We start from the raw sequence: 22,445 nt of genomic DNA, 5'->3' as shown, positions 1-22,445 counted from the left end.
ATGGTCACATGGCTGGTGGCCCCGCCCCCTGATTTCCAGACAGAGGGGAGTTTAGATTGCCCTCCGTGCCACGGAAAATCTGGAAATCAGGGCGGGGCCACATGTGACCATTTTCTCCAAGGGCAACCCACTGAGTTCCACCACCTCTTTTCCCAGAAAAAAAAAATCCCTGATGACAGGTAACCCATGTGCTTATTCACAGATGTTAGTTTTTGCAGTTCTGTATTTCTGTCTACAAATAGAGATGAATGTAGTTTAAATGTATGTAAACTAAAGCAGAATAAATAGTTTGATGTAGAATATTTACATATTGAGACATGTAATGTTTGTTAAATGTAGATTTTTAAAAAAAAAATCCAAAGGAAAATGTGTAGAACTGGCTGTTATCAGCACCACCGAGAGCAGCGCCTAGCTTTAAAACCTGATGCTAAGAGTTGCTAATAGGTTAACAGAAGAAAGAGGACTAGAACTAAGAGCATTGTTGGATAGATAGATGTCAGTGGCAGCATTCTAATTTTAAAAACTGAGAGAGAAATATTGATGATAGCACTGTTTTTATTGATTTATCCTTTGGGCTTTATAAGGCCACGGTAAATTAATTAGGATTAATTATGTCCTCAGTTTCTCTCTGCACATCTTTGCAGGTCCAGGTATGCTGATAAGGGTAACCAGTTGAAGCTCATATGCTTGTATACGATGGATTTTATTGGGGGGGGGGGGCATGTGAGGGAAGGTATTTTGTATTTGACTGGAGAAATACTGTTCTCCTTTTCCTCATGTCTCCTCCTCACCACAGGGGTGGGGGTTTCCTTTCTGCGGTTAGTGATGCTGTTTTTGTGGAGAAGAAATTTCAAGCAAACATGTCTCCCCAATGGAGACAAATGGCTGCAAGGTCAAGTGCATGTTTCCTTTTCAGCAGATATTACTGACCAGGCTGTGTGGGAGGTGGCTGGCACTTGGCTCCCCATCAGTTCCCATCATGACTGTAACTTGTCAGATTCCTCATTGTCTTAAGCATACCTTGGAACTGATTGGAGAAGTGGCATGGGATAGTGGTGAAAGATAGAGAAAGTGGAAGAAGAAATGTAAAAGTAATAAAGAAAAGAGAAAGGGAGGGAACATCAGTGGGGCGAAGGGAGGACAAAGAGGAAAAAAGACTCTAAAGGAGGAGTGTAGAAGAGGTCAGGTTGCAAGCAAGTGCCAGGAAACACATTGATCGGCATCTTGGCACTCATGGGATCACTTTATAGATTGCTGACTTAGATGAAGGCCAATAAACATAAAAATAAACATAAAACGCAGTCCAGATAAGATGGAGGTTCTGTTGGTAGTTGGTTAGACTGAGTTTGGGAGAGGTGTAGATGGCTTAGTCTTCCTTAACAGGCAGGTTCAAAGCACAAAGGTTCACATGTTCCATTTATAGTTTGAAGTTTTTAATCATTTCAGTTGGTGTGCCAGCTGCAGTCCTCCTGGACAAAGATTGTTTGGTCACAGTTATCTGTGTTTTGGTAACATTCAGGGTAAATAATTGCAGTGCATTGTATATGAGGCTGCTTTTGAATTCTACTTGGAAACAGCATCTAGTTCAATGAGCTTGCTGACCAGAGTTTTCCAATTTTCTTGCTGGTGATAACCATCCACCAATGGCTTCCATTTTGCTTCTAGTACAGTTCAGAGTGTTGGTTTCAAAGTCCTATATGTCTTGTGCCTGGGTACCAAAGGACCACCTTATCCCATACCTACTGCCCATTAAGATTAAGAAAGAGAGCAGCCCAAAGATCTCATCTTCAGGAGGATTGCAACTAGATATACAGCGTTTTCCGGTGGTGCCTCATGAAACTCATCTGTAGAGGCTCTCACCTAGCAACTTCTCAATAAACAATTAAGCCATTGAAGACCACTTTATTCATCTGAACATTTAATTGCTTCATATGTTCCTATGTTGCTGTTTTGATTGTTAACTGGATTGATTTTTGAAATTTTTCTAGATATGAAGTTTAATTTGTCAGCTGCCTTGGAAATTCTCTGAACTGAAAGACAGAAGACACAAATATTTTATATTGCTAACATTCTCATGACCATATGTCTTGAGTAAAATTTGCTTGTTTTCTTTAAATAATACCTGGAGCTAAAATTTTAAATATTCCACTGTGGTAGTTTTAGAGAAATTTAATGAAGACAATATATATATGAAAACATTTCTGACTCTTACTGAGAAGGACATTGTCTCTCACTTAAAATGCTTTTTGACTCAGAATATTTTTGAGCAATAAATGGCCCTTTTAGCAACATATGTTGATATTTAGTAACAGAAATAGTTAAAGTAAATAATGTTTGAGTATATTTTGTTACAGGTCTTGGCACAAAATGAATATAATTAAGGAAAACAAAGATTTGGCCTGTTTCTACACAACAAAGCATTCATGGAGGGGCAAGTAAGTAGCATGGTTCATTCTGTTTTCTAGTTTGAGATGGTTATGCCATTTTATAGCCTGTTCCAGATATCGATCAGAGAGTTTTAAAATTATTTTGAACTTGAATACTTTAATAATCTTCTTTATGATTATTCAAAAACATGAGTGCCGAATTACCTGCATAGCCTGCCATCGTGTATGGCTATATTTCAACAGGGTTCTTAGCTTAGATCAAGCGCTCAGCATTGATGAATGGTTAGTTTACTGATCTCTTTTTATGCATTTGTGAACTAGTCCCTCTAGGCCTACATATCTGCAGTCTGTCCATTTGATTCCAAATCCTGATATGCCAGTGCAGTGAATTCTAGAATTGGGTTGTAAATTTCTAAATTGTATATAACTTAGAAACTATATCAATGTGCACAGTTGGACATATTTTCCCCTACTCTATTTCACAGTGAAATTAATGGGTTTAGAATGGTGTAACTCAGCAATAGGAGTACAGTTTGAGGGTCATGTCTTTCAGTGCATTCCTATGCATAACAACCCCCTAGTGTTCTCATAACATGTCTGTTTCTTGCTTTCCTTTGTTGTGCTTGAGTGTCATTGATTTGTTCACAACATCAAGCTCCCATAACTTCCCAAGCTACTTTTCCTTATTTAGATTAGACACTGGATTTTCATGGTTCCCCAAAACAACCTATGCTACCTGTAATGAGTATCCTATTCCTGTCAAGTCCTGTCTTAGATTCACCTTAACTTATTACTGTTTTGAGTTCTATTTAAGCGATATGTGTTGCTACTGATTCTTTATCAAAATTGCATTTGGGATATTTTCTAGCACTTTGCTTTAAAAAGAGTATATTTCTGGCCTCTGAGGAGAATGCTCAGGGCATTTTAAGGGTATGATCAAAATAAGCTCTTTTCTGCTGGTTATGAGCTTTAAAAACCTTCAGAACATAAGAATAAAGTGACAATTGCAATAATAAATATCACAAAAACCTTCAGTAACAAATTCCAGTGCAAACCATTTTGTCAGTAAGCAGTCCTGTTTCGTGCATGTTAAAAAAAGAAGCTTCAGCCATAATAATTGTCTTCATTTTTGGTATCCACAATTGTGTGAATAACACTGGGGAATGAAGGTATCCAAAATGTATTCGTGAGCAGTCTCTTATCTTTATTTGCAGGCTACATGAAGTGTATTATATTCGATATTTAAATCTATTTATGTATGTTTATACAAATTTGAGCCAATTTTGCTACACAGTATGTGTATTCTGTTGGAATATCAGCTTGGATTTTATTCTAACCGCAGATAAACCTAGCAGGAGATGCTAGTTGATCTTTTTTGGTAACCACGGGCACATTGTTTTTCTGGCTTGCACTTTCATTGTTATGTAGCATTTTTTAGTAAGTCCTCATTGAATGGCTATTTTATCCCTACTCCAGTATTGTAATTAAATAAAACCTGTCAGTTTTACATGTATATTATGTAATTTTATTTGTGCATCTCAGCATTCTTTCTGTTTTACCTTTTTGAATGGAGACTTCTGTTTCAAATACTTACCGAGTTCTGTGTTTTGTTGTCATGACAAAAAAACATGAAGTGGCATGTATGTGCAGCATTGATGCTGTAATTGCTGAGCATGCTAAATGTTCTCTTATGTTCTCCCAGAAATGAATTTCATCTCATGTATCTCCAATTAATACTGAAACAAAATTATTACTTGCATTTTTGTATAATGTCCAATTATTTTAGCATGAATTTTCTTGTAAATAACATACCTGTTGTGGAGGCCTTTCTTAGGTCTTTGACATGCTTCAACTAAATCTTTGCCTCTTTTTTTGTAGGTATAAGCGAGTTTTTTCAGTTGGAACTCATGCTGTCACTACATACAATCCTAACACATTAGAAGTTACAAATCAGGTAACATAATAGAAGTCTTTTGAGGTAGTGTTAAGTAATCTTCCAATTGAAAATAATTTGGCTTATAAAGTAAATCCTGTTGGCTAGATAGAATGAGCAGAGGACTTTAGTCAGTACCATGAAGCAGTGAAAAAGGATTGATTTGTCTAATTTACATCATTTGGTATATATTGAAGTTAATTATCATTCAGTTACATACTTGGATGTCCAGGAGTGTACCAGGTATGCATTCCAGCCCTTTCTGTTCATGTTTATAGGCAAGATGACAATTTTTAATTTGCATTAATTATAAGTATTATGGAATTAGGGAAAATGAATATGAAACACAATGGCAAGGTTTTACATTAGTGAATTGGGGAGCAAAGAGTAGCTGTAGCGTTAAATGACCAGTTAATATTGTTTATATAGTTTCCTTAAACTCTGCAGATTATTTTTATTCTCTGTTTATTTCAAGCTGCAAAATTAAAAGATTATCTAGAGTATTTCTTCAATTTCTTTGTCTCCTATCATGTTGCTTAACATGTCTGCTTGGTGCTGATTGCTGAGGAGATAAAAATCTGAAAGACCATGAAGGTGATGCAATATATAGCCCTTAGACCTTTGATCTTGCCTGAGCAATGTACTGTTTGTCATTACTGATCATTTTTTTCAGTAACATTACTGATCAGAACAGATACCTAATAAGAAATAATTAGGTCGTCTGGTATAGGAGAATAAAACATGTATAAAAGATTGTGAATCTTAAATTTAGAACCTGGTGGCCAGGCACTTGGATTGCAATCATCATAGTTTCTGTATATTAAATATGGTTGCTAAAGGCTCTAAAATTAGAAGTCTGAAGAGTGAGCTATTACTTCCTTGTATGTGTATGTCTTGTGACTTTAGACTCTGTGCAATAATGCTCTTGAGAACTATAAACATCAGAATAGTCAGAGGCCAACTTTGCAAGCTATCCCCACCCTTGTATTCTCAGGGCCAAATAGTAGTTAATTCTTTTCCACACCTACTCCTTCCCTCTTCTGGTTGCCTTCTGCCCACCCAAGGCTTCTAGTTTGCTGCGGGTGGGGAAAAAGCTGAGAACTTTCCCCTGGCCACAGCTACTTTTCAGATATTTGGAGGCGTCTGTCTTTATTAACATGTAGCCTTCATATCTGTTTACTTGAAAGTTCTGGACTGCCTTGGAGTCTGTGCTTCTAGTTTTCCCATATTATATTCATGAGCATGACTTAGAGGATGATCCTTTAAGCTCTTAGCTGTCCTAGGTAGTCATATGTTTACTTTTATAAATTCTAAACATAGGTGGGAACATGCTGACTGCTGAAGATCACATTAGTGATGAAACCAACTTCAGTTTGTGCATTGTGTGACCATTTAGCAATTTTTGTTGGTACAGGTATTAGTATTTTATAGGAATTAAACATCATATTCTCTGACTGTGTGGTCTTCTGATTCAGTGGCCTTATGGAGACATCTGTAGCATCAGCCCAGTTGGAAGAGGACAAGGAACAGAATTCAACCTCACATTTCGTAAGGGGAGCGGAAAGAAGTCTGAAACACTTAAGTTTTCTACGGAGCACAGAACTGAACTCCTTACTGAAGCGCTGGTAGGAATCTGCTAGTTTGAAGACATGAATGCTCTTTTGTTATGATATGAGATAGTAACATTTATGGCGTATAGCCAAAGGCCATTATGAACAGAGCATAAAACATAAAGCCTGAAAAACATTACTAAAATAACCTTACTACAATGTTCACTTCATACTCAATGTTAAAATCACATAAATGGGGCATTAACTACTGATGACTTCCCGTTCCCATATAGCTGTTGGCTTCACTTGGGTCTGAACCTCATGCTTGTGCTCTTCCTTATGCCCTTACACACTTTAGTTGTCTCCTAGGCTCCACTGTTCCTGTCTCATTATTAATTTGCCTTTTTCCCAAGGAGCTTAGGGTAGTATACAAAGATTTCTCCCCCTCCTCCTCTCATTGCATACTCACAAAATCATGTGAGGTAGATTAGACTGAGCAAGTGGCTGGTTCAGGATCACCCAGTGAACTTCATTGCTGATTGCATCCCAGTCTAGCACTCTACGGGACCATTTGGAGGCCATTGTTAACATCTCCCTGAGCTCTGGGGTTTTTCCAGAAGCGTTAAAGGAGGCGGTGGTGCAGCCCCTCCTGAAAAAACCATCTTTGGACCCCACCGACGTGTCCAGTTACCGCCCAGTGTCGAACCTCCCATTCCTGGGCAAGGTGATTGAACAGGCGGTGGCAGTACAACTGCAGGAATTCCTGAATGATGCTGTAGTCCTGGACCTGACGCCCCAGGACCTGGCTACAGTGACCCATGCAACAGTCACCTCCAGGCTAGATTACTGTAACTCACTCTACGCTGGGCTACCCTTGGGCCTGATCCAGAAACTACAACTGGTCCAGAATGTGGCGGCGCGGGTCCTGACTGGTATATCCTACCAGTCACATATCACACCTGTCCTGCGCCAGCTGCACTGGCTTCCAATTGAATTCCAAATCAGGTTCAAGGTATTGGTTCTTACCTTTAAAGCCTTGAGCGGGTTGGGATTAGCATGTCTTCGGGACCGCCTCTCCCTGTATGTACCCCGGAGACCGCTTCGATCAGCGGATAAATGTTTACTAGTGGTCCCCGGCCCTAAGGAAGCCCGCTTTGCTTCAACCAGGGACAGGGCCTTTTCAGTCCTGGCCCCAGTCTGGTGGAATGCTCTGTCAATGGAGACCCGGGCCCAGTGGGACATATTATTGTTCCGCCGGGCCTATAAGACAGAGCTGTTCCGCCAGGCGTTCGGTGGTTGAAGGGGGCGGTGCCATGTCGGCCTCCCACCTTTGGGGTGGGGTGGGGTCCTCCCCACCATTGCACTTGGTTAATTTATTTCATTATTGTTTTGTATGTTGATTTTAGTAGTGTTGTTTTCTTGTTTTTATTGATTTTAACTTGTTCACCGCCCAGAGCCCCTGAGGATGGGCGGTATATAAATTGAAATATAAATAAAAATAAAACAAAAAATAAACTATGCAGTACAATGCAGTCACTTCCTAGTCCAGGCAAACAATAGTTTTTTTTTTAAACATCCATATTGGTAAAAATATGGCTAGTACTTGACACTGAAGCCCAAATTGGGAGCTTTGGTTTGCAGTGGGTTTGTAGTTCTGTTTTGGAACACCATTTCCCACCTTATTTTTGCTCATTTGGATGTGACAAACTATAGTTTGTCAGAAGCTAAGAGGTGATTGTGAAATATGCAAAAGAAAGAAGAATGCTTGAATCCATGGTATCCTTCAAGTCACAGTTTGGAAGCTTGGGAGTTTTTCACCTGAACTAAGCCATAATCCCTGCACTCACATAAGCATACCTTAAATTGAATTATTTGCCTTAAATCTAGCATAAACTTTTTTGGCAGTATTTACCATTAATTCTTTTCCATCCCCCAGAGATTCAGAACTGATTTTGCTGAAGGAAAAATCACTGGACGGGCAAGTATCTTTCGGGTTTTTGGTTTAGAATATGGCTCAAAGAAAATGTAAAAAAGTTAATTCACTTCTGTGCTGAAGATCTTACTAAAGAAACTGAAGCTCAACAGAGAAGGCATCGTTTCACAGGTTAAATTGTGTGTGATTCTCCGTTCTAAGTGGCAAAACTGGGTTCAGCTGTATTTAAATAGGTGTATTCTTTACAGTAGGGACACATGGTTTTCCCTTGTGTTTCTTTTCTTTTCTTGAAGAACTATAATCCAGTACAGGCATTTTGAGGGTTAAAGACCCTATCACAGCATGGGAGGATTATGGCTGCAAACCCACTTACTTGAGAGTAACTCCATTGAACTTGGTGGCCCTCACTTTTGATTAAATGTTATTCGGCTCAAGCCATGTATTAGACTGAATTCTTTGACAACTTTTAGCACAGACCATTATATTGATTGTCATATGTATAGTTTCACAGCATGACACATTCTGGGAAACCATACCTAGCAGCAGTTTTCTAGGATGTATGTCATACTGCTCATCATTCATGCAGTAAAATATGCTCATGTAGTTGAATCATGCAGCAACAGTGTACTTAATCATTCTGTTCTTGATGAGCTCTGCTTAGGGAGCATATGAAGAAGCCTTAACTCATAGTAAATTGAAAACTGCTGACAAATATATTTTCATCAGTGAAAAAGGGACTGAAATGAATGGCATGCTGTATTGGCAAAATATTTTATTCTTTTTATTTTGTATCAAATAACTGCTCTGCAAATGTGTGGTAGTTAAGTTTATGTTAAAAAAAATTAACAGTCACTTCCCCCCCACAGAGATATAACTGTTACAAGCACCACTGGAGTGATACAAGAAAAACTGTCATTCTGGAAGTGACTCCTGGAGGCTTTGACCAAATTAATCCTGCCACAAATAAAGTTCTTTGTTCTTACGACTACAGAAATATCGAAGGATTTGTTGACCTCTCTGACTATGCAGGGGGTTTCTGTATACTTTATGGAGGATTTAGTAGACTTGTAAGTATCATTGTAGAATATTTGCCACTTAAGCTTGAATCTAGTATCTGAGTACCCAGAAATGTATAGATTCTGTTGGTTAGTTTGGCAAAACTGGAAAGTTTTCTAGCTTCAGCAATAGTTCTATGTAATAAAATATCTGAAATAGAAAGTAGTGTATCTTTAGAAAAGATTATAGATAGTTTAACTCTGTTCAGCAAGCATGTAGGTAGGCATTAGAGAGAACTGTCTTTTGAACTAATTCACACTAACTAATACTGTTTACTTTGTTCAGTTTTATATAATTTATTTGCAAACACTTATTGTATTCAAGATTATGGAGTTTTACATTTATGTACATTTTTTTAAAAAGTTGTTTATATGCTAAAGAATTTGTTGAAATCTGTTGCATTTTACAGCATTTATTTGCTTCTGAGCAAAGGGAAGAAATTATTAAGAGTGCAATAGAACATGCTGGTAATTACGTTGGAATCTCCTTGCGGATAAGGAAAGACCCTTTAGAATTTGAGCAGTATTTGACTCTTCGCTTTGGGAAATACAGCAATGATGAATCTATTACATCTTTAGCAGAGTTTGTGGTACAAAAGATAACTCCTAGACATTCGGTAAGGTCTAATTTAAATTAATTATTTGAGTCAAAGTTTAGAAAAAGATCCAGAGGAGTTAGCTGTGTTAATTTGTAGTTGCAAAATAGTAGAGTCCAGTAGCACCTTTAAGACTAACCAACTTTATTGTAGCGTAAGCTTTCGAGAACTACAGCTGTCTTCATCAGATGCCTCTGATGAAGAGAGCTGTAGTTCTTGAAAGCTTACGCTACAATAAAGTTGGTTAGTCTTAAAGGTGCTACTGGACTCTTTACTAAAGTTTATTTAAAAATCTATTTTCGTCCTCACTTTGTCTCAGTTTTTAGTAACTGATAAATAATGTTCTTTTAACACACACATGCACACACACCCCACACACATGGTATTTCAGGAAAAGGATGCATGCTGTTGTAGTCTGAAAAATTGGCAGAGGAGTATTACATGCAGGAAAGGGAATACACAGATTTATAGTAGGAATGAAATTTGTTTTTAAAGTAAACTAAATATTTCATTGAAATGTGCACACTGACAATACTCAAGGTGAGGTATGTGCAAACAAATGGCTACAGTCCAAAGAACAAGGTAACAATTTTTGTTAAAAAGCAACTCTTAATGCTCCACAGCAAACTAAAGTTTACAAGCAGTTTCTGAAGATCAGCTGTTCAGGGTCCAGGGAACAAGAGTTGAACTTGGCTAGCATATGTCCTTTGCAGGATCCAAAGCAGCTCCTTAAGTCCCAGCTTAGGTATTTTCAGTATCAAATAGTAAAGTATGACACAGGAAACATAACACTGAAACACATTTAAGTTCTGTAGAGTGACTTGATTGTAATGACTTTTGTAACCTTGGTTATGTATGAATGTTACATACAAATTAAGCTTTCCCCCCCCCCCCAATGTTGTTATAATAGCTTCTCAATATTATATAGTAGTTGTGGCCATTTCAGTTACTTGGGGGAAGTTTTCTGATTGTATGCAGTTACCTTCTTTCTTTCTTTTTGGTCATTGTCCTGATTGAGGGTTGAATCTAGGCTGCATCAGTAATTTCCACTGGTTCCCTTTTTTTGCTGTAGACTTCTTCTTTTTTTTGCAAAATTCCTTTGTGTCCTTTGTTGCCCAGGAGGAGCAGTTTGTGGAGATCAGTGGAATGGTGGAAGGCAGGAATGTTCCATTCTGTTGATGTAAAATTTAATCTGGATTCAGCTCTTTTGCCATACTCTGGAATTTTATACCTTTTCCCAATTTACCTAACTGTAGTAGGTGATAACTGGAATACTATCCCAGTTATATTTAAAATTGACTTGACTTCATCCCAGTTATGTTTAATGGAGGGCAGTTGCCTCAAATAAGAATGTACTCTCTTTTCACTTATTTCCAATAGTTAAAACATAATGCTCTTTTTCCATTTTTAGGAACCAGTGAAAAGGATATTGGCTCTTACAGAAACTTGCTTAGTGGAACGTGACCCAGCAACATATAACATTGCAACACTGAAACCCTTAGGAGAGGTAAGGGGATAACTTGTTCTAGATCTGAAAAATATTAAAAGTTACAATTCTGATACCATGTCTAAAGTGACTCTTGTTTAAGCCTCAGGTTATGATTTTAAAAACTGAGGCATAGATCCATGGCCAGTCTTTGAACCAAACCTTAGGGGCCATGGGAAAAAAATCAGAAGTACGTTGCATATATCATTCAAACCTGCAGTCTCTGAAGACTGAATATAAGAGGGTACAGAACAATAGAACTGTAGCTTGGCACCTCTCCCTTTTTTTTAGGTATTTGCGCTAGTGTGCGATTCTGAAAATCCACAGCTCTTTACCATAGAGTTTATCAAAGGACAAATCCGAAAATATTCTTCAACAGAGAGGTACAGTTAAAAGTTTTTGAACTATTTCTTTGTTTGGAATGTCAGCTGAAGAATGGTAGTCTCAGGCAGTCCATACAATATTTAACAGATAAACTTACCTTCACTACTATAGCTAGACCATGATGCCTGCATTTACACTCATTTCATTTTTTTCAGGAAGCCTAAATTGGGGAGCCAAGCTTCATTAGTTTCATTCCCGTTATATCACAATTTCACTTCTCCATGTGACATATAGCCTGAAGCAGCATATATTAGGGAAAGCATAGTTCCCCTTTGCTTATGTCACTCACCCCCTGTAAGCTATGGCAGAGACAGTAGTGGTCTGTCATCAAAGCTTCCATGAATGGTTGTTCTTTATAAAATTCCCTAAAATAAAGTTTACATGTTCTTGAGTGCTTGTGAGCATTCTAGGCTGTATTCAGCTTAAAAACTATACTTCTTTAGCATAGTATCAAAATGTGTAGGTAAAAAAAGTAATTGAAACTTTTTCCTCCACCCCCAGGGATTCACTGTTAGCCAGTTTACTGGATGGAGTAAGAGCATCTGGTAATAGGGATGTTTGTGTGAAAATGACACCAACAGACAAAGGCCAGCGATGGGGTCTGTTAAGTATGCCAGTGGATGAGGAAGTTGAAAGTCTTCATCTAAGATTCTTGGCAGCACCTCCTAGTAAGTCTTCTGTTTGGGTTGGACAATATTTTCCAATTTAGAAGTGCTTTTAAAAAGTTTCCAAAGCAGTCTTTATGTTGTGTGAATGTCCTATAATATCCCCACCCTGATACTTTTATCCATGTTGGTTCTATTGCAGATGGCAACTTCGCTGATGCCGTCTTTAGGTTCAATGCTAACATTTCATACAGTGGAGTTCTGCATGCAGTAACACAAGATGTAAGTGAAATTTTTCTATTCATTCCTCAGTGATCTGTTGCTGAGATCAAGGTTGATATATATTTTTTCCTCCTTTTCTTCAGGGTCTGTTTTCAGAAAACAAAGAAAAACTAATAAATAATTCCATAATAGCATTACTCTCACAAGAAGGTGACATTGCAGCATCTAATGCAGAGCTTGAAAGCCAGTTCCAAGCTGTTAGAAGATTAGTTGCCTCAAAAGCGGGATTCCTCGCTTTCACTCAGCTTCCAAAGTAGGTACTTAATTTTTGATATCAGCTTTGTAATAGACAGTCTGTATAGTATATTTTATTTGTTTTATTTCTCAGCTTTCTTTCTAAAGCTTCTTCACAGTGGTGCCTGTAATATTACCAATATGCTGCTGTGATGATCCTTTGAGCTCCCCCTGTTTTACCCGGGAGCTAACTATTTAGAACATTTCTCTGCTGCCTTTTCAGAGTCCTGCTTGGGATGGCTGACAATTAAAAACCACAATATCAATGACAAGCCATCTAATCTTAGTTAACATATCTTAATGTATGTGCCTTTAAATGTTATATGAATGGGGATTGTTTAATTATTGTAAAGAAGGGTAGCTGATGCTTTAGAGTCAGCATTCAGAGTCTCCTTGTTTGTCACTGGAGGTTTATGAATATTCCTAACAACTGTAGTCTTCCCCTGCACAGAAGGAGGATGGCCTGGTCAAACTACATAGAGAGTAAACAAAGAGTGAAGTTAGGGTACTTGGTTTTCATTAGCAGCAGGAATTGTAATGACAATGAAATAAGTGCAGTTAGATGAAAGCATTCAAAGTTGTTTCGGAAGCTTGGAGAAATAAGTTGAATAGTGAAGTAACTGACGAGGAAATAAGTAAGGCAATACAATCTGCAAATCTAGGAAAGGCGCCAGGGCCAGATGGACTTACGGCTAAATTCTATAAGACAATGGCTAATGAACTGGCACCATTCCTAAAAGAGGTGATGAATGGGGTTTTAAGGGATCAAAGGACTCCAGAAACTTGGAGTGAAGCGAATATATCATTGATCCCAAAAGAGGGCCAAGACCTGACTAATGTGAAAAATTATAGACCTATATCGCTACTCAACAATGACTACAAAATTTTTGCGAAGATATTGGCGGATAGATTGAAGGGGTGGCTCTCGGAAGTCATAGAGGAGGAACAAGCAGGCTTTTTGCCAGACAGACAAATAAGAGACAACTTAAGGACAGTGATCAATGCTATTGAATATTATGACAAGCGTTGTGACAAAGAGGTTGGTTTCTTCTTTGTTGACGCTGAAAAAGCGTTTGACAATTTAAACTGGGACTTTATGTTTGCCACTATGGAAAAGCTACAATTGGGAGAAAGATTCATCAGAGCAATTAAGGAAATTTATAGAGACCAGACTGCAGCAATTGTGGTGAATGATGAATTGACCAAGAAATTGACGATAAGTAAAGGAACAAGACAAGGTTGCCCGTTATCTCCATTGTTGTTCATTTTAGTATTGGAGATTCTGATGATACAAATACGTCAAGATGATGAAATTCGTGGAATAAAAATAAAGGACTATTCATACAAGGTCAGAGCATTTGCGGATGACATAATGTTAATTGTAGAGGACCCATTGGAGAACATGCCAAGAGTGATAGATAAGATCAAGGAGTTTGGAGACTTGGCAGGTTTCTTCATTAACAAAAAGAAGTCAAAGATATTATGCAAAAATATGACTAAGCAGAAACAACAATTGTTAATGGAAACAACGGATTGTGAAGTAACAAGTAAAGTGAAATATTTGGGAGTCGAATTAACTGCAAAGAACATAGATCTATTCAAAAACAATTATGAAAAACTATGGACTCAGATAGAGAGAGACTTGATTAAATGGAATAGATTGAATTTGTCATGGTTGGGTAGGATTGCAGCAGTTAAGATGAATGTGTTACCAAGAGTAATGTTTTTGCTACAGACAATACCAATCATCAGAGACTCCAAACAATTTGAAAAATGGCAGAGGAAAATATCAGATTTTGTTTGGGCAGGCAAGAAGCCTCGAGTGAAAGTGAAAGTTTTACAAGATGCAAAGGAAAGAGGCGGAATGCAACTGCCCAATCTGAGACTTTATCATGATGCAATCTGCCTAGTTTGGTTGAAAGAATGGATGACATTAAAGAACAAGAAACTATTAGCCCTAGAGGGATATAAAAAAATATTTGGATGGCACGCATATTTATGGCATGACAAAGTAAAGGTCAACTCGATGTTCCTGCATCACTTTGTTCGGAGAAGTCTATACATAATCTGGAAGAAGTACAGAATTTATCTACAAGAAGGAACCCCTTTGTGGGTGGTTCCATATGAGGTGATAGACCCGAGAGCTGTTGATAATGAACAACAATGTTTAACGTATAAAGAAATAACTAAAACTGAAGCATCCAAACTTAGAATAAAGACACAAGAGGAACTATCACCTAACTACGATTGGTTCCAGTATAGACAGATCAGAGACTTATATAATTCGGACTCTGTAAAGGGAGGTATACGAATAGAGAATTCGGAACTAGAGCAGACCCTTCTTAAAGAAGATAAGAAAAGAATATCCAAGGTATACCAAGTACTGTTGAAGTGGTATACCGAGGATGAGATAGTTAAAACACAAATGGTGAAATGGGCTATAAACTTTAATAAAGAAATAACAATGGAGGCATGGGAATACTTGTGGAAAACTACAATGAAGACAACGACATGTATTAATATCAAAGAGAACATTCATAAAATGATCTATCGTTGGTACATGACACCAAAGAAGATTGCGCTAGGGAATTTGAATACTTCTAATAAATGCTGGAAATGTAAGAAGCATGAGGGCTCCCTCTATCATATGTGGTGGTCGTGTGAGGTAGCCAGGCAGTACTGGGGGGAAATAATAAGAGAAATGAGTGAAATTTTACAATTTCAAATTAATAAGAACCCAGAACTCCTGCTACTGAACTTGGGAATGGAGGGAATTCCAGCCCAACACAGGACGTTGATATTTTATATGACAGCAGCAGCTAGACTTTTGTATGCGCAAAAATGGAAAGTACAAGAAGTGCCAACTATTGAAGATTGGACTTACAAATTGCTGTATATGGCTGAAATGGACAAGATGACAAGAAAATTGAGAGATCTGGACCCAGGGCAGTTCAACACAGACTGGGAGAAGCTGAAACAATACCTGGAGAAGAAATGGGAGGTGGGAAAACTGTGGCAGTTTGAGAACTACTGAAGTATTGAAGTAGAGGGGGGAGACTTTACCGGGGGGAGAAGAGATAAATGTGAATTAATAAGCAGTCAGATTAATAGATTGACATATATATAGATATATATAGGTTAACAAACAGAACATAGAGAAAATAATTAATTATAAGGACTAAATATAAGGAGCGATTAACTAACAATATTTTCTTTTTTTTCTGACAAGTTTTGTACCAAACTGAATGTCTGAAGATATAGATGGGTCAAATTGATTGACTACGTGAGGAGAGATATATAGAACTATTATAAAAAGATAGAATGAGTAATATATATAGAGAATAAGTCAAATTGTTTGATATAAACGAATGTATGATCTATATGGTTTATGATATATAGAAATACCTGAAATTGAAAAATTGGGATAAATTGTTTATCTAAGATAGAAACAAAGGCTTACAGTTTGGGCATATAATGTTAAAAATAGTTAAGGATGTACTGCTTAGAATAATGGAGAATATATATTTGTTTTAGATAGAGGAAGCTAATAAAAGTAAGGGAAAGGGGACAAAGGGTTGGAAAGCTGTTGGAAGTCAACAAAAAGGGGGGGGAAAGGGAGGGGGTTAGAGATGAAAAAATTGGGGAAAATTGAATGTAAATGTGGAAATAATGGATTCTAACCCAATAAAAATTTTTCAAAAAAAAAAAAACAAAGTTGTTTACCCTGATAGCTACATCAGTTAAGTTTGAGAGACTTATGGCAAAAGGCTTATGCACAATACTGACAAATCCACAAACTACAGAGTCTCTCAGTTTGCAGTTGCCGCTAAGAAGATACGATCTAAGGTGGTACTAATTGGGGCGGTTTCATGATTCCTGGGATGGTTTGGTACACTGTTTTAATTAACTTGTTTAAACTGCAGTGCTTGATGTTAACTGTTTTTTGTTGTTGTGATGTACAGTTTGGAAAATTTGTGATGGCCTATGGCTATAGACAATAACATTTAATACAATGTTTATTTGTAAAAGTGCATGTGCACATGATAGCTTAGGCCTTTGCAGTTAATGTTTACTTAGAAATTAAAGTCTTATTGTATTCTACAACTGTTTCACTGTAGTTAATTCCTCAAGAGGGATAATACCTTAATTTTTTCTACTACTCTTGATGGTGTTTTTTTAGTGTGTAGCATATTAAGCATATTTTAGTTTGGCTGATTCTTTGCTGTACAAGGCTGCCAAGTGCATCTTTGAGCTCCTGTGAATAATTTTGAAATTTGAAACTAGAAAATAATTAACATTGATTTACTGTAAAGTTCAGGGTTACTATTCACAAAAGGTCTCTGAAGAGGCAGCATATAAATGGTTTAAATAAATGTGCTGTTTTCAGATGTGTTCTGAAGATGAACAGACTGGCTGAACTAAACATTTAAAATTGGAACAGACTGCATTAAGATGTTGCAGATGAATCGTGATTAATGAGGTGAATGAGCTTTGAAGCCTTGGTTTCGTGCATTCCCTGTCTCATAATTGGAGCCACAAACTAATATGTCCTGCTTTAAGAGGACTCTTATCTGGCTTTTAGTTTGTCACAATGTTTGAAGTTGTATGCCTTAACAAATCTAGAATCCAGTACTAGGATTCTAAACTACCATATAATCCTAGTTTAGAATCCCAGTTACTGGAAAAGAAATAAATTCCAGTGTTGTAATCTTTCCAAATTCAGGTGTCACGAGGTTAGACTCCAGAGGAGTGCACGAACACATCATGCATCTGCTGAAATGAATTCAACTAGAATAAATTTTGTTACCCTTTATACCATTGGAGACATTTAATTTTGCAACAAATTTGAGTGATGTTCTAAACAAGGAAGTCTTTGATTTGTGGTTCTGTGCATGGTAGGATAAAGGATAGAATGCCTGAAGCTGAAGGTTCAAGACTTGTTCACTTTGCAAACAAACTGTGGTTTATTCAGTGCATTGAGTGTTGAATTTTAGAGTATAGTTTAATAATACCTCACTGTGTTCTCTTAAAAGATTTCGGGAACGCCTGGGTGTGAAGGTAGTGAAGGCTCTTAAAAGAAACAATGATGGAGTAACTCATGCTTCCATTGATATGCTTTGCGCCCTCATGTGTGTAAGTCCTATATTTTGTCAACTAATGTTAGAATAGGATTAATCATTTATCTTGGTTTTATTAATTAGTGTCTGGCTTCCTTAAGAGAGTTAGAATTGTTGCCAATTAGTCTTAATTAGAATCTTCTAAATACATGGCATTTTATCCCTTTGATATTGTCAGCTTCAGTATCTGCAGTACAGAAAGCTGAGTTAAATGTGAGTGGAATGTGGGAGGAATTGTTGTTTGCATAGCTTCTTGCTATCCTAATCTACTTAAAACTGTGGGAACATGTGACCATAATAATAACAGTGTGCTTATATATCACCTTTCTGCCCATTCAGAGTAGTGAACAAAGTCAGTGTTGTTGTTATCCTCATGGTGCAGCTGGGGAACTGAGGCTGAGGCCACCTGCCAAGCTCATGGCAGTAATGGGAGTCGAACCAGCCAAGTGCTGATTCACAGCCCATGACAAGGGGAAAGGGGGAGAGGATTCAAAGCCTAATGAAGCTTCTGTTAACTAAAAGAACTAAAGAGTTATGTTAACTCTTTAGTTACACTTGAGAAGGTTTGACCAGCTTTTTCAGCTTGTGGAGGCTCTCTAGCATCTTAAGGGCCCTAGTTTTTAGAAAAAAGAAACTTGTTTGTCTCGGCATGTGACATCTGAATATCTCATCTTAGTAGAACTAGCTATGGCATTTGAACCCTTTAAGTTTTACCGTAGTCTTCTTAGTATCATTAATACAGCCATAGCCTCATTACATTACAATGCTCCAAAAGACGGCATGAGGGCCTAAAACAGTTCTGGTTTAAATGCTTTCTTTATCCGTAGCCTATGCATGATGACTATGACCTGAGGCAAGAGCAGCTGAACAAAGCATCCCTTCTTTCTTCAAAGAAGTTTCTGGAAAACTTATTGGAGAAATTTAATTCCCATGTGGCAAGTCTTTTTAGATCACTTGAATATTTGAGGGATTTTGCATGTTGGAGGTGGGTGGGAGACAGCTCCAGCTTTTTAGAAAGGGGGGGGGATTTTTAAGCATTTTTCAGTTTTATCTTCTTACAGACTTAAGTTGGCTTCTGATTGATATGGAATTTGATCCTATGACCCCCTTAAATGTTAAACGCTTTAACTGCATAACGGCATGTGACAGCTTAATTGAAGACAGTATGAAGCAGAAGTTTCAATAGGATATGGGAGGGGTGTACCACTCTTAATATAAGTAAGCCATATAGGTTTTTCTGCAATGGATTTGCAAGTATATTTCTATAACTGAAATATTCAAATCTTTATAATTTCAGGAACATGGAACGGGTGCCCTAGTTATTAGTTCGCTTTTGGACTTCCTTACCTTTGCTCTCTGTGCTCCATATAGTGAGACGACAGAAGGGCAGCAATTTGATATGTTACTAGAGATGGTTGCATCTAATGGGAGAACCCTCTTTAAACTCTTTCAGGTGAGATTGGTCATGAGAAATAGGATGCTTGCAAAGACAATTCCACTTTTTCTATCCTTGGTTAAAAGCATTCTATACTTGTCATATTAAAGCAATATTTGTCTAAGGGTTGACTGAGGAAACCTAATACATTTTTTTTAAAAAAATCTAACTTGGAGAAGGCCTTCTAGCATAGTAAACAAGTATACAAGCTTTCCACTTTTTTTCTCAGTATCTCCACTCTAGGAGGTTATGGATGTGTGTATTAATGGACCAGATCGTGAAATGAACCCTAGACCTGGACTAGAAGATCATAACACTTTTGAGAAGTTCTAATAGCCAGAAAATGGAAATTGCCGTTCTAGACCATTCTGTTTTGCTTGATGAGAATTGGTCATTTATTGTTGCTCATCTGAGATGTTAATGCTATAATAGGAAATAGTGAGATGCTAGTTTTTTTCTATATAATTTGGTTTTACAGCATCCTTCCATGGCCATTGTGAAAGGAGCTGGGTTGGTTATGAAGGCAATAATAGAGGTAAGATTTATTGTGTAGCTGTTGTAATATCTTCTCATGAGATTGGGAATAGCTGACTTGAGCAGCAGACATCTTGTGCAAACTAGACCTTTGGAGAAGTAATTTTGAGATGAACATTTTCTGATCTTTACTACAACAATTACATGCGTGCTCTTTCAAATGAAGTAGACATGTGAGTGTGATTTTACTTCTGTTCATAACTAAAGGCTTTGATTTGAAACACTTTCTTGATTGCATGTTCAGCTTGAATTGAACAGGACAAGCTTTTGAGTAAATCAGTCTCATACATTTTCTATCCCACCCTTTCTCCAAGGAGCTCAGAGAGGAGCATACATGATTCTCCCTACCCCGTTTTATTCTTGGAACAACTTTGAGGGAGGCAAGGCTGAGGAAACTCCACAGTACAGTGGGGATCAGAACCTGGGTCTACCAGATCGGTCCTGCACTCTAGCCATTGCACAATGCTGTCCTTCTTTTTGGTATTAGAGTTTCTGGATCATAAGAGTTGCTGTTGAAAATTAGTTTCAGTAAAAATCCAAAGAAGATTAGTAAAAATGCCTTGTATCTTTTGAGGTCTCATAAGTGGAGTGTCTTCCTTGTTGCTGCAGCCCAGCGAGCCCTCTGAAATTTATCACTGGGTCTTAGCAGAGCCTCCAGAACAATGCAGGGCAAAGTGAAAATCCAGAGTGGGTGGGAGGAATTTTCAGAAATCACTCCCTTTCTTTTCCACCAGAACTGTCAGATGCAGGTGGTAAGAATACCAACCAATGTCATTATCAGTAATGAATAGGGGTGTGCACCCCAAAAATATTCGAGTTTCCTTCTTCAGGTTTACCCGAAGCAGGGAAAACATTCGGAAATACCCAAAACCCAAAGTGGCAAGCTGCTTCGGATTGGGGTATTTGAATCGCTTCAGAATGCTCTGTAAAGATCTGGAGCATTCCAAAGCGATTCAGGGGGCTGGGTTTTCTCCCAGCACCCCCATCCACCCCCACCCCTTACCCCCACACACACTTAGCCCCCATCCCCTCCAACCCACTTTAAAGGTCCTTTTAAATGATCAGCTGGGAGGTGGCAGGAGGGAATCCCCCCCGCTGCCACCTGAGAGCTGATAGTTTAAAGTGCCCTTTCCTGCTGCTTGCAAGTGGCAGGGCCCTTTAAACACCCCACAACCCCCAGCCCCACACCTCCAGCCCTCCCACTTATTTTGGCTCTGCTGCTGTGACCTTCGCCGCTGAAAAGGCCCTGCCTACCCCTCAAATGGCTGCCGTGGAGACTTTGAAGGGAAGGAGGTTCCTGGCGTGGCTTGCAAGCCGTGCAGGGAGGCTTCTTCCCTTCAAAGTCCCCCACTCCAGCCAGTTGGAAAGGGGGAGACTTTGAATGGAATCAGGTTCACCACGTGGCTTGCAAGCGGCTGCGGGAATCGGTTTCCCTTCAAAGTCCCCCCCCCCCTGCCTCCAGCCGCTTGGAAAGGGGGAAACTTTGAAGTGAAGGAGGTTCCCCGTGCCACTTGCAAGCCTCACGGGGAACTTCCTTCCCTTCAAAGTCTCCCCCCGCTTCCCGGCAGGCTGCACTCAGCTGCTTGTCAGGGATACCCCTGACAAGCGGCTGAGTCGGGGATTTAAATGTCCCTCTTCCTGCCTGAACAGCAACAAGGAGAGAGAAATTTAAACCCTGGTAGGCTGTACTCAGCTGCTTATTGGAAACCCCGACAAACAGCTGATTGGTGATTTAAATGTCCCTCTCCCTGGATGTAGATTAGATGCAATCCATTACAGTTAACGTGATCCAGAATTAGCTTTTGCCCAATGCAAAATATCACATGCTGCACCAGGAAGTATTGGAATATAGGAGCAATAGCACCTCTCCCATTGAAAAGTAATTGGTTACAGGGAGATATGAATTGAAACTCTTGGACAAAGAGCAGAAGTTTTTAAAAAATGATTTTGTAAAACGTTTCAGTTTAAACATAAAAGCAAGGCTTATTCTACCAGTTCTGTGAATGCTTCAGTAATTTTATATTGTAATATAAAGGCAGAATAACTTAACTAAGATTCTTTCATAGTTATCTTCTTGCCCTGTTTCCAAAGGAGGGAGATAAAGAGATAGCAACCAAAATGCAAGATCTTGCTCTCAGTGAAGGTGCCTTACCTCGTCATTTACACACTGCTATGTTTACAATAAGCACAGATCAAAGGATGCTTACAAATAGGTAAGTCTAGAATTAATGCTACTTGCTTACATTCTGATCACTCAAAACTGAACATTAAAGAGAATTTTTGTGGTGAGTGAAAATTCTTCCTTATTCTTCCCAATTTGAAATGAAATTGACAAACACAGAGGTAGCAGCGTGAAGTTGATGGGGCAAAAGTATTGTTAATAGCATGCTGAAAATGAATGCCTTATGTTAATAGCAACTGAAAGATAGCCAATGTTTTCTATGGGTAGTAAAGTTACATTTTAAAAAAAGAAAGGTTATGTTATATTCCACACTGAATTTTGGGAAGGGATAGCCACAAATTAAACACATACAAAGTAAATTGGGGATAGATTGTAAAATATTCAAACTGTACTGCAGAACAAAAAATACTGTGGAATGTACAGAGCTTCAATTTGTTTTCTAACAAGGAAACCTACAATTTTTTTTTTCAATTTTCAATTCTCAGACAGTTAAGTAGACATTTAGTGGGACTGTGGACAGCTGAAAATGCAACTGCTCTGAATTTGTTGAAGCGTATATTGGTAAGAGAAAGTCTGCCTTAAATGTTTCTCTTAATTATTGTTGTATTTTGCAAGTTGACTCGGTTGCCTTTTAAACAACAAATGCTTTAAATAGCTGAAGAAAAAGCTTGAGTGAATGATGAATCGCGGTAGTGCTGAGAGAAGACCACGAATCAGAGAACTGAAGTTGGA

At 38.2% G+C, this 22,445-nt stretch overlaps 1 protein-coding gene across 1 annotated transcript in view; it reads left to right on the top strand.

The window, feature by feature from the left end:
* Positions 1-22,445, top strand: part of DNAJC13 (DnaJ heat shock protein family (Hsp40) member C13) — a 64,578-nt gene that overhangs the window by 6,065 nt on the left and 36,068 nt on the right. Inside the window, exons 2-18 of the mRNA XM_054991330.1 lie at positions 2,355-2,435; positions 4,266-4,341; positions 5,796-5,945; positions 7,807-7,848; positions 8,670-8,870; positions 9,269-9,475; positions 10,866-10,961; positions 11,232-11,323; positions 11,826-11,992; positions 12,132-12,211; positions 12,295-12,464; positions 17,479-17,578; positions 18,390-18,497; positions 18,860-19,015; positions 19,476-19,532; positions 21,623-21,744; positions 22,199-22,274. Coding sequence (XP_054847305.1) covers positions 2,368-2,435; positions 4,266-4,341; positions 5,796-5,945; positions 7,807-7,848; positions 8,670-8,870; positions 9,269-9,475; positions 10,866-10,961; positions 11,232-11,323; positions 11,826-11,992; positions 12,132-12,211; positions 12,295-12,464; positions 17,479-17,578; positions 18,390-18,497; positions 18,860-19,015; positions 19,476-19,532; positions 21,623-21,744; positions 22,199-22,274 — 1,968 coding nt within the window. The 5' untranslated portion in view covers positions 2,355-2,367. The remainder of the gene's footprint in view (positions 1-2,354; positions 2,436-4,265; positions 4,342-5,795; positions 5,946-7,806; positions 7,849-8,669; positions 8,871-9,268; positions 9,476-10,865; positions 10,962-11,231; positions 11,324-11,825; positions 11,993-12,131; positions 12,212-12,294; positions 12,465-17,478; positions 17,579-18,389; positions 18,498-18,859; positions 19,016-19,475; positions 19,533-21,622; positions 21,745-22,198; positions 22,275-22,445) is intronic.

Source organism: Eublepharis macularius, chromosome 11 (assembly GCF_028583425.1).
Source record: "Eublepharis macularius isolate TG4126 chromosome 11, MPM_Emac_v1.0, whole genome shotgun sequence".
NCBI lineage: Eukaryota > Metazoa > Chordata > Lepidosauria > Squamata > Eublepharidae > Eublepharis > Eublepharis macularius.
The sequence above is the reverse complement of the archived record's forward strand: the minus strand, read 5'-3'. Positions and strand labels throughout refer to the sequence as shown.